Genomic DNA, 13709 nt, shown 5'->3' with positions numbered 1-13709 from the left:
CATGGAATGACATATAGGGGACACAGAGAGACCTATGGGGACCTATAGGGAGCTATAGGGGACACACAGGTACCTATAGGGGGCACACAGGGACATACAGGGGACACACAGGGACCTATGGTGACCTATATGGGACATCAAATGACATATACAGGACATAGAGCAACCTATGGTGACTTAGAGGGGTCATGCAGGGACCTATAGGGGACACAGAGAGACCTATGGGGACCTATAGGGAGCTATAGAGGACACACAGGGACCTATAGGGGTCATGCAGGGACATATAGGAACCTACAAGGGACACAGAGAGACCTATGGGGATCTATAGGGACCTATAGGGGACACGCAGGGCCCTACAGGGGACACAGAGGGACCTATGGGGACCTGTAGGGACCTACAGGGACATATAGGGACCTACAGGGAACATGGAATGACATATAGGGGACACAGAGAGACCTATGGGGACCTATAGGGAGCTATAGGGGACACGCAGGGACCTATAGGGGACACGCAGGGACCTACGGTGACCTATATGGGACAATGAATGACATATAGAGGACATAGAGCAACCTATGGTGACCTATAGGGGTCATGCAGGACCTATAGGGACCTACAAGCGACACAGAGAGACCTATGGGGATCTATGGTGACCTATAGGGGACATGCAGGGACCTATAGGGGACACAGAGGGACCTATGGGGACCTATAGGGACCGACAGGGACGTATAGGGACCTATAGAGGACATGGAATGACGTATAGGGGACACAGAGAGACCTATGGGGACCTATAGGGGACATGGAATGATGTATAGGGGACACAGAGGGACCTATAGGGGACATGCAGAGACCTATAGGGACCTACAGGGAACACTGAGAGACCTATGGGGACCTATAGGGACCTACAGGGGACACAGAGAGACCTATGGGGACCTACACAGGCCTATAGGGGACACGCAGGGATGTACAGGGACCTATAGGGGACATGCAATGACATATAGGGAACACAGAGAGACCTATAGGGAACATGAAACAACCTATAGGGACCTACAGAGACCTATAGGGGACACGCAAGGACATATAGAAACCTATAGAGGACACACAGGGACCTATAGAGACCTACATGGGACACAGGGTGACCTATGGGGACATATAGAGACCTATAGGGGACACGAGGGGACCTATAGGAGACATGCAATGACCTATAGGAGACATGGAGTGAGCCATAGGGGTGTATAAGGGACACAGATTGATCTATAGTGACCTATAGAGCACATGGAACAGCCTATATGGGACATAGAGAGACATAAAGGGACCTATAGAGATCTATAACGGACACATAGATACCTATAGGGACCTACAGCGGACACAGAGAGACCAATGGGGACCTATAGAGACCTATAGGAGACATGAAATGACCTATAGGAGACACAGAAAGATCTATGGTGATCTATAGAGACCTATAGGGCGCATGCAGGGACCTATAAGGGACATAGAAAGACCTATAGGGACCTATAGAGACCTACAGGGCACACAGAGAGACCTATGGGAACCTATAGAAACCTATAGGGGACATGGAACGATCTATAGGGGACACAGAGAGATCTAAAGGGACATATAGGGAGCCCAGAGTGACCGGTAGGGATCTATAAGGGACACACAGGGACCTATAGGGACCTATAGGGACCATAGCGGGACCTATAGGGACGGAGCGGGGAGCAGGGGGCTCCATAGCGACCTATGGCGGCCAGCAGGGACCATATATAGGACCCAGAGGGCCCTATAGGGCCACGTGGGGGCCTCGAGCAGCCCATGAGAGAGTTAAAACGGGGCCTATAGGGGCCTATAGGGGATGGAGGAGGAGGAAGGGGGCCTATAGGGGCTCCCGGGGGCCTATAGGGGCCTATAGGGAACCAGGAGGAAGCGGGGCCTATAGGGGGCCACGGGGGCCTATAGGGACCTATAGGGGACCGGGGAGGAAGAGGGGCCCATAGGGTGTCCCAGGAGCCTATAGGGGCCTATAGGGGACCAGGAAGAGGAGCCTATAGGGGGTCCCGGGGACCTATAGGGGACCGGGGAGGAAGTGGGGCCCATAGGATGCCCCGGGGGCCTATAGGGGACCAGGAAGAGGGGCCCATAGGGGCTCCCGGGGGCCTATAGGGGCCCATAGGGGACTGCGGAGGAAGAGGGGCCCATAGGATGTCCCGGGAGCCTATAGGGGCCCATAGGGGACCAGGGAGCCTATAGGGGCCTATAGGGGACCAGGAAGAGGGGCCTATAGGGGCTCCCGGGGACCTATAGGGGCCTATAGGGGACCGGGGAGGAAGAGGGGCCCATAGCGTGTCCCGGGGACCTATAGGGGCCTATAAGGGACATAGGGCGGCCCTATAGGGGGCCGCACGGCGGGAGGGGGGCGCGCGTGACGTCAGCGGAGCTATAGGGGACCCGGGGGGGGCCATAGGGGCCGCGCGGCGGCACCTGCGGAGCGGAGCGGAGCCGGCTGGACCTCGGCGGCCACCGTCGGGGACGGAGGGGCGGGGGGAGCGTCTGCGCACGCGCGGCGGGGGGGGGGGGGGCCGCCTTAAAGCGGCGACGGCCGGGGAGGGGGCGGGGCCGCTTTAAGAGAGGGGCGGGGCCTCGCGGGCCACCGTAGCGCGGCCGGAAACCGTGGGGGGGGAACAGGAAACCGGGGAGCGGCACCGGGATGGGGGAAGGAAGCCCGGAGGCGCGCTCGGCGCCATCTTGGAGACGGCCGGAAACGCCGCGGTCGCCATGGAAACGACCGGAAGCGTCGGGGGGGGGGACCCTGAGGGGGCTGCTTCCGGGGACGCCGCTGCCGTCGCCATGGGGACGCCCGGCGCGCCGGAAGTTCCCGCCTTCCCGGAGCCGTTTCCGGCCTGGAGCCACGCGGGGACGCGGAAGTAGCTACCGCGAGACCGGAAACGGGTTGGGGGGAGGCCGGAAGTAGTTTCCAGGGGTTGCGGAAATAGTTGCCGGGGGACCGGAAGTTGCCGGAACGGATGTTACCGCGGGCAGCGTTTCCGGGGAGGGGGCGGGTTGGGAGTGGAGGCCCTGAAATGGGGCCAAAACGAGTGAAAACGAGCAAAAAAAAATCACTTATTTATTTATTATATCATTGCTTTGGGGCACAAAAAACCCCAAATCCGGTGGGTTTGGCCCCAAAATGGCCCCCTCGACACCTGCAGGTCCCCAAAATCCCCGGGATTGGGCCCAAAATCCTCCCCCCCGCCCGCCCTGGGTGCGGGGGGGGGGGGGAGCGCTGGGGGTTGTTATGGCAACAGAGCGCCCCGGGGGGGGGCGTTGCCATGGTAACGGGGGGGCTGGGGGTCCCTATGGTAACGGGGGGGGCGGTTGCTCTGGTAACGGAGGGGCGGTTGCTATGGTAACGGGGGCGGGGCGGTTGCTATGGTGACGGGGCCCCCAGCAGCTCCCGCAGCTGCTCCAGGCTCCGCTCCAGCCGCTCCAGGCGCCGCCGGGTGTCGCGTTGACCCTCGGCCACCTCGGCCACCGCGGCCGCCACCTGCGGGGAGGGGCCCAGGAGTCCGGGAAGGGCCCAGGAGTCCGGGAAGGGCCCAGGAATCCGGGAAGGGCCCAGGAATCCGGGAAGGGGCCCAGGAGTCTGGGAAGGGGCCCAGGAGTCTGGGAAGGGGCCCAGGAGTCTGGGAAGGGGCCCAGGAGTCCGGGAAGGGCCCAGGAGTCCGGGAAGGGCCCAGGAATCCGGGAAGGGGCCCAGGAATCCGGGAAGGGGCCCAGGCGTCCGGGAAGGGCCCAGGAATCCGGGAAGGGCCCAGGAGTCCGGGAAGGGACCCAGGAATCCGGGAAGGGGCCCAGGAATCCGGGAAGGGGCCCAGGAATCTGGGAAGGGGCCCAGGAATCCGGGAAGGGGCCCAGGAATCTGGGAAGGGCCCAGGAGTCCGGGAAGGGGCCCAGGCGTCCGGGAAGGGGCCCAGGAATCCGGGAAGGGGCCCAGGAATCCGGGAAGGGCCCAGGAGTCTGGGAAGGGCCCAGGAATCCGGGAAGGGCCCAGGAGTCCGGGAAGGGGCCCAGGAATCCGGGAAGGGGCCCAGGAGTCTGGGAAGGGCCCAGGAATCCGGGAAGGGGCCAGGAATCCGGGAAGGGGCCGGGAATCCAGGAAGGGGCCCAGGAATCTGGGAAGGGGCCCAGGAGTCCGGGAAGGGGCCCAGGCGTCCGGGAAGGGCCCAGGAATCCGGGAAGGGGCCCAGGAATCCCGGGAAGGGCCCAGGAATCCGGGAAGGGCCCAGGCGTCCGGCCTCACCCTGGTGGGTCTCAGCGCCACCTCCGCGTCCTCCTGGATCTTCCGGTGCCGGATCCGGGCATCCCGGAACCTGGCGGGAAGGGGGGGGGGATGGGATGATGGGAAGGGGACCCAGGCGTCCGGGCCCCCCCCCCCCGCCCGGTTCCGCTCTCACTCCTCCAGCGCCAGCAGCAGCCGCCGCTCCCGGCGCCATCCGGGGGGTTCCCGGCGCAGCCGCCAGGCGGCCTGGAGGAGCCGCGCGGCCCCGGCACGGACCTGGAACGGGATGGGATGGGATGGGGGGGTCAGCCGGACGCCTGGGCCCTTCCCGGACTCCTGGGCCCCTTCCCGGACTCCTGGGCCCCTTCCCGGATTCCTGGTCCCTTTCCCGGACTCCTGGGCCCTTCCCGGACTCCTGGGCCCTTCCCGGACTCCTGGGCCCCTTCCCGGACTCCTGGGCCCTTCCCGGATTCCTGGGCCCTTCCCGGATTCCTGGGCCCCTTCCCGGACTCCTGGGCCCCTTCCCGGACTCCTGGGCCCTTCCCGGGACTCCTGGGCCCCTTCCTGGATTCCTGGGCCCTTCCCGGATTCCTGGGCCCTTCCCGGTTTCCTGGGCCCCTTCCCGGATTCCTGGGCCCCTTCCCGGATTCCTGGGCCCTTTCCCGGACGCCTGGGCCCTTCCCGGACTCCTGGGCCCCTTCCCGGATTCCAGGGCCCCTTCCCGGACTCCTGGGCCCCTTCCCGGACGCCTGGGCCCTTCCCGGATTCCTGGGCCCTTCCCGGACTCCTGGGCCCCTTTCCCGGACGCCTGGGCCCCTTCCCGGACGCCTGGGCCCTTCCCGGATTCCAGGGCCCCTTCCCGGACTCCTGGGCCCCTTCCCGGACGCCTGGGCCCCTTCCCGGATTCCTGGGCCCCTTCCCGGACTCCTGGGCCCTTTCCCGGACTCCTGGGCCCCTTCCCGGACGCCTGGGCCCTTCCCGGATTCCTGGGCCCCTTCCCGCATTCCTGGGCCCTTCCCGGACTCCTGGGCCCTTCCCGGACTCCTGGGCCCTTCCCAGATTCCTGGGCCCTTCCCGGACTCCTGGGCCCTTCCCGGACGCCTGGGCCCTTCCCGTTCCCCCACCTGGCGGTGGCTCCGCTGGCTCTGCAGGAGGTCGAACAGCAGCTGCTCCGAACGGCTGAACTGGAGCCGCTCGGCCACGACGGCCACGAGGAGAGCGGAGCAGCAGACGCCCTGGGGGGACATGGGGGACATTGGGGACAATGGGGACATTGGGGACATTGGGGACATTGGGGACATGGGGGACATTGGGGGACATGGGGGACAGGGGGGACATTGGGGACAATGGGGACATGGGGGACATTGGGGACAATGGCGGACATGTTGGGGACATAGGGACACATGGGGGACACGTTGGGGACATAGGGACACATTGGGGACATGGGGACACTTTGGGGTCATTGGGACACATTGGGGACATGGGGACACTTTGGGGACACACTGGGGTCATTGGGACACTTGGGGACACATTGGGGACATGGGGGCACTTTGGGGACACATTGGGGTCATTGGGGCACATTGGGGACATGGGGACATGTGGGGACACAGCAGGGACACGTTGGGGATACGGGGACACATGGACACACGTGGGGACATGGGGACACATGGGGACATATTGGGGACACATGGAGACACGGCAGGGACAAATGGGGACATAGGGACACGGGGACATGGGGACACATGGGGACACGTGGGGACATGTGGGGACACACTGGGCACACTTTGGGGACACACTGGGGTCATTGGACACACATTGGGGACACATTGGGGTCATTGGGGACATTGGGGTCATTGGGGACATGAGGACACTTGGGGCACACATTGGGGACATTGGGGACGCATTGGGGACACATTGGGACACACTGAGGACATTGGGGACACATTGGGGACACTTGGGGACACTTTGGGGTCATTGGGGACACATTGGGACACTTTGGGGACACATTGGGACACACTGGGGACATTGGGACACTTTGGGGACACTTGGGGACACATTGGGGACATGGGGACACTTTGGGGACACATTGGGGTCATTGGGACATACTGGGGACATATTGGGACACTTTGGGGACATAGGGGACACATTTAGGGACACTTTGGGGACACACTGGGGACATTGGGGACACACTGGGCACACATTGGGGACATGGGGACACATTGGGACACATTGGGGACATGGGGACACACTGGGCACACTTTGGGGACACATTGGGGTCATTGGACACACATTGGGGACACATTGGGGACACACTGGGAACATTGGGGACACACTGGGGACATTGGGACACTTTGGGGACACTTGGGGACACATTGGGGTCATTGGGACACATTGGGGACATGGGCACACTTTGGGGACACACTGGGGTCATTGGACACACATTGGGCACACATTGGGGACATGGGGACACACTGGGGACATTGGGACACTTTGGGGACACTTGGGGACACATTGGGGTCATTGGGACACATTGGGGACATGGGGACACTTTGGGGACACATTGGGGTCATTGGACACACATTGGACACACATTGGGCACACACTGGGGACATTGGGGACACACTGGGGACATTGGGACACTTTGGGACACATTGGGGTCATTGGGACACATAGGGGACACATTGGGACACTTTGGGGTCATTGGACACACATCGGACACACATTGGGGACATTGGGGACACACTGGGGACATTTGGACACTTTGGGGACACTTGGGGACACATTGGGGTCATTGGGACACATTGGGGACACATTGGGACACTTTGGGGACACATTGGGGTCATTGGGGCACATTGGGGACACACTGGGCACACTTTGGGGACACACTGGGGTCATTGGACACACATTGGACACACATTGGGACACACTGGGGACATGGGGACACATTGGGGACATTGGGACACTTTGGGGACACTTGGGGACACTTTGGGGTCATTGGGACACATTGGGGACACATTGGGACACTTTGGGGACACATTGGGGTCATTGGGACACATAGGGGACACATTGGGACACTTTGGGGTCATTGGACACACATCGGACACACATTGGGGACATTGGGGACACACTGGGGACATTTGGACACTTTGGGGACACTTGGGGACACATTGGGGTCATTGGACACACATTGGACACACATTGGGGACATTGGGGACATGGGGACACACTGGGGACATTGGGACACTTTGGGGACACTTGGGGACACATTGGGGTCATTGGGACACATTGGGGACACATTGGGACACTTTGGGGACACATTGGGGTCATTGGGGCACATTGGGGACACACTGGGCACACTTTGGGGACACACTGGGGTCATTGGACACACATTGGACACACATTGGGACACACTGGGGACATGGGGACACATTGGGGACATTGGGACACTTTGGGGACACTTGGGGACACTTTGGGGTCATTGGGACACATTGGGGACACTTGGGGGCACTTTGGGGACACACTGGGCACACATTGGGGACATGGGGACACTTTGGGGACACACTGGGCACACTTTGGGGACCCATTGGGGTCATTGGACACACATTGGGACACACTGGGAACATTGGGGACACACTGGCGACATTGGGACACTTTGGGGACACTTGGGGACACATTGGGGTCATTGGACACACATTGGACACACATTGGGGACATTGGGGACATGGGGACACACTGGGGACATTGGACACTTTGGGGACACTTGGGGACACATTGGGGTCATTGGACACACATTGGACACACATTGGGGACATTGGGGACATGGGGACACACTGGGGACATTGGGACACTTTGGGGACACTTGGGGACACATTGGGGTCATTGGGACACATTGGGGACATGGGCACACTTTGGGGACACACTGGGGTCATTGGACACACATTGGGCACACATTGGGGACATGGGGACACACTGGGGACATTGGGACACTTTGGGGACACTTGGGGACACATTGGGGTCATTGGGACACATTGGGGACATGGGGACACTTTGGGGACACATTGGGGTCATTGGACACACATTGGACACACATTGGGCACACACTGGGGACATTGGGGACACACTGGGGACATTGGGACACTTGGGGACACATTGGGGTCATTGGGACACATTGGGGACACACTGGGACACTTTGGGGTCATTGGACACACATCGGACACACATTGGGGACATTGGGGACACACTGGGGACATTTGGACACTTTGGGGACACTTGGGGACACATTGGGGTCATTGGGACACATTGGGGACACATTGGGACACTTTGGGGACACATTGGGGTCATTGGGGCACATTGGGGACACACTGGGCACACTTTGGGGACACACTGGGGTCATTGGACACACATTGGACACACATTGGGACACACTGGGGACATGGGACACATTGGGACATTGGGACACTTTGGGGACACTTGGGGACACTTTGGGGTCATTGGGACACATTGGGGACACTTGGGGGCACTTTGGGACACACTGGGCACACATTGGGGACATGGGGACACTTTGGGGACACACTGGGCACACTTTGGGGACCCATTGGGGTCATTGGACACACATTGGGACACACTGGGAACATTGGGGACACACTGGCGACATTGGGACACTTTGGGACACTTGGGGACACATTGGGGTCATTGGACACACATTGGACACACATTGGGGACATTGGGGACATGGGGACACACTGGGGACATTGGGACACTTTGGGGACACTTGGGGACACATTGGGGTCATTGGGACACATTGGGGACACATTGGGACACTTTGGGGACACATTGGGACACACTGGGGACACATTGGGGTCATTGGGGACACACTGGGGACATTGGGACACTTTGGGGACAGTTGGGGACACTTTGGGGTCATTGGGACACATTGGGGACACTTTGGGACACTTTGGGGACACATTGGGGACACATTGGGGTCATTGGACACACATTGGGGACACATTGGGGACATTGGGGACACATTGGGGACACATTGGAGACAGGGGACACATTGGGGTCATTGGGTCACTTTGGGGACACTTTGGGGACATCGGGCACACATTTGGGACACATTTGGGAACATGGGGACACTTTGGGGACACATTAGGGACATTGGGGACGCTTTGAGCACACATTGGGGACACATTGGGGTCATTGGGCCACATTGGGGACACTTTGGGGACACATTGGGGTCATTGGGTCACTTTGGGGACACGGGGACACATTGGGGACACTTTGGGGACACATTTGGGATATTTGGGACACATTGGGGACACATTGGGGACATTGGGACACATTGGGGACACTTTGGGGACACATCAGGGACACTGGGGACACATTGGGGACACAAGGACACTTTGGGGACACATTGAGGACGCACTGGGGACATTGGGGACACATTGGGGTCATTTGGGACACACTGGGGACATTGGGCACACATTGGGGACACATTGGTAACATTGGGGACACATTGGGCACACACTGGGGACATGGGGACACATTGGGGACATTGGGGACACATTGGGACACACTAGGCACACTTTGGGGACACATTGGGGTCATTGGGACACATTGGGGACACACTGGGGTCATTGGGGACACACTGGGGACATTGGGACACTTTGGGGACACTTGGGGACACATTGGGGTCATTGGGACACATTGGGGACACACTGGGACACTTTGGGGTCATTGGACACACATCGGACACACATTGGGGACATTGGGGACACACTGGGGACATTTGGACACTTTGGGGACACTTGGGGACACATTGGGGTCATTGGGACACATTGGGGACACATTGGGACACTTTGGGGACACATTGGGGTCATTGGGGCACATTGGGGACACACTGGGCACACTTTGGGGACACACTGGGGTCATTGGACACACATTGGACACACATTGGGACACACTGGGGACATGGGGACACATTGGGGACATTGGGACACTTTGGGGACACTTGGGGACACTTTGGGGTCATTGGGACACATTGGGGACACTTGGGGGCACTTTGGGGACACACTGGGCACACATTGGGGACATGGGGACACTTTGGGGACACACTGGGCACACTTTGGGGACCCATTGGGGTCATTGGACACACATTGGGACACACTGGGAACATTGGGGACACACTGGCGACATTGGGACACTTTGGGGACACTTGGGGACACATTGGGGTCATTGGACACACATTGGACACACATTGGGGACATTGGGGACATGGGGACACACTGGGGACATTGGGACACTTTGGGGACACTTGGGGACACATTGGGGTCATTGGGACACATTGGGGACACATTGGGACACTTTGGGGACACATTGGGACACACTGGGGACACATTGGGGTCATTGGGGACACACTGGGGACATTGGGACACTTTGGGGACAGTTGGGGACACTTTGGGGTCATTGGGACACATTGGGGACACTTTGGGACACTTTGGGGACACATTGGGGACACATTGGGGTCATTGGACACACATTGGGGACACATTGGGGACATTGGGGACACATTGGGGACACATTGGAGACAGGGGACACATTGGGGTCATTGGGTCACTTTGGGGACACTTTGGGGACATCGGGCACACATTTGGGACACATTTGGGAACATGGGGACACTTTGGGGACACATTAGGGACATTGGGGACGCTTTGAGCACACATTGGGGACACATTGGGGTCATTGGGCCACATTGGGGACACTTTGGGGACACATTGGGGTCATTGGGTCACTTTGGGGACACGGGGACACATTGGGGACACTTTGGGGACACATTTGGGATATTTGGGACACATTGGGGACACATTGGGGACATTGGGACACATTGGGGACACTTTGGGGACACATCAGGGACACTGGGGACACATTGGGGACACAAGGACACTTTGGGGACACATTGAGGACGCACTGGGGACATTGGGGACACATTGGGGTCATTTGGGACACACTGGGGACATTGGGCACACATTGGGGACACATTGGTAACATTGGGGACACATTGGGCACACACTGGGGACATGGGGACACATTGGGGACATTGGGGACACATTGGGACACACTAGGCACACTTTGGGGACACATTGGGGTCATTGGGACACATTGGGGACACACTGGGGTCATTGGGGACACACTGGGGACATTGGGACACTTTGGGGACACTTGGGGACACATTGGGGTCATTGGGACACATTGGGGACACACTGGGCACACTTTGGGGACACATTGGGGTCATTGGACACACATTGGGCACACACTGGGGACATGGGGACACACTGGGGACATTGGGGACACTTTGGGGTCATTGGGACACATTGGGGTCATTGGGACACATTGGGGACACTTTGGGACACTTTGGGGACACATTGGGGTCATTGGACGCGCATTGGGACACACTGGGGACACTTGGGGACACTTTGGGGTCATTGGGACACATTAGGGACACATTGGGGACACATTGGGACACACTGGGGACATTGGGGACACTTTGGGGACACATTGGGGACATGGGGACACTTTGGGGACACACTGGGGACATTGGGGACACTGGGGCCAGGTGACGCACGGTGGCCCCCGCCGCCAGGCACAGCAGCCGTCCCCCCGCGGTGACAGGGACCAGGTCCCCGTAGCCGACGGTCAGGAAGGTGACAGGGAGGAGCCACAGGGCGGCCGGGAGGGACGAGACCGGGGACGCGGGAGCCGCCCTGGGGACAACGGGGACAATGGGGACATGGGGACAATGGGGATAATGGGGACAATGGGGACAATGGGGACAATGGGACAATGGGGATAATGGGGGACATGGGGACAATGGGGGACATGGGGACAATGGGGATAATGGGGACAATGGGGATAATGGGGGACATGGGGACAATGGGACAATGGGACAATGGGGAGAATGGGGACAATGGGGACAATGGGGGACAATGGGGACAATGGGGACATGGGGACAATGGGACAATGGGACAATGGGGAGAATAGGGACAATGGGGACAATGGGGGACAATGGGGACAATGGGGACATGGGGGACATTGGGACAATGGGGATAATGGGGACAATGGGGACAATGGGACAATGGGGGACATGGGGGACATTGGGACAATGGGGACAATGGGGACATGGGGGACATTGGGGACACTGAGGGACAATGGGGACAATGGGGACAATGGGGGACATTAGGGGTAATGGGGACATTGGGGATAATGGGGGACATTGGAGACATGGGGACATTGGGGACATTGGGGGTCATGGGGACAATGGGGACATGGGGGGACATGGGGACATTGGGACAATGGGGACATGGGGGACAATGGGGACAATGGGGGACATGGGGATAATGGGGACATGGGGACAATGGGGGATAATGGGGGACATTGGGACAATGGGGATAATGGGGACAATGGGGATAATGGGGGACATGGGGACATTGGGACAATGGGGACACATGGGGACAATGGGGACACATGGGGATAATGGGGACATGGGGACAATGGGGGATAATGGGGGACATTGGGACAATGGGGATAATGGGGACAATGGGGATAATGGGGGACATGGAGACATTGGGACAATGGGGACATGGGGGACATTGGGGACACTGGGGGACATTGGGGACAATGGGGATAATGGGGGACATGGGGACATTGGGGGTAATGGGGACAATGGGGACATGGGGGGACATTGGGGACAATGGGGACACTGGGGACAATGGGGACAATGGGGGATATGGGGACAATGGGGGACATGGAGACATGGAGGACATTGGGGACAATGGGGACATTGGGGACATGGGGACAATGGGGACATGGGGACATGGGAACATTGGGACAATGGGGACATTGGGGACACTGGGGACAATGGGGACATTGGGGCATGGGGACAATGGGGAACATGGGGTCCCCCTGTCACAGCCCACATGTCCCCCCATTATCCCGGTGTCCCCCATTGTCCCCAATGTCCCCCATTGTCCCCATATCCCCCCAGTGTCCCCTATGCCCCCCCTTGTCCCCACTGTCCCTCCTTGTCCCCCCATTGTCCCTCCTTGTCCCCCCATTGTCCCCCCTGTCCCCATTGTTCTCATGTCCCCCCATGTCCTCTCGTGTCCCCCATTGTCCCTGCTGTCCCTCATTGTCCCCATTGTCCCCACTGTCAGCCTGTCCCCAATGTCCCCCATTGTCCTCGCTGCCCCCATTGTTCCCCTGTCCCCATGTCCCCTCGTTGTCCCCAATGTCCCCCCACTGTCCCGCTTGTCCCTGCTGTCCCCATTGTTCTCATGTCCCCCTATGTCCCCCCATTGTCTCCTCTGTCCCCATTGTCCCCGCTGTCCCCATGTCCGATTGTCCCCATTGTTCCCATTGTTCCCATGTCCCTCATTGTCCC

The 13709-nt window shown here is 59.6% G+C and overlaps 1 protein-coding gene across 1 annotated transcript in view; it reads right to left on the bottom strand.

Annotated features, from left to right (window-relative positions):
- Positions 1–4444: 4444 nt before the first annotated feature.
- The window catches only part of LOC148590369 (uncharacterized), a 55109-nt gene continuing 45844 nt past the window's right edge, over positions 4445–13709 (bottom strand). Inside the window, exons 16-17 of the mRNA XM_088539109.1 lie at positions 5398–5508; positions 4445–4549 (exon numbers count right to left, since the gene is read on the bottom strand). Of these exons, the coding sequence (XP_088395235.1) occupies positions 4445–4549; positions 5398–5508 (216 nt within the window). The remainder of the gene's footprint in view (positions 4550–5397; positions 5509–13709) is intronic.

Source organism: Tinamus guttatus, unplaced genomic scaffold (assembly GCF_059628265.1).
Source record: "Tinamus guttatus ecotype Peru unplaced genomic scaffold, ASM5962826v1 Tinamus_guttatus_pri_ptg001392l, whole genome shotgun sequence".
Taxonomy (NCBI): domain Eukaryota; kingdom Metazoa; phylum Chordata; class Aves; order Tinamiformes; family Tinamidae; genus Tinamus; species Tinamus guttatus.
Note: the sequence above shows the minus strand (reverse complement) of the source record. Positions and strands in the feature narration are given on the sequence as shown.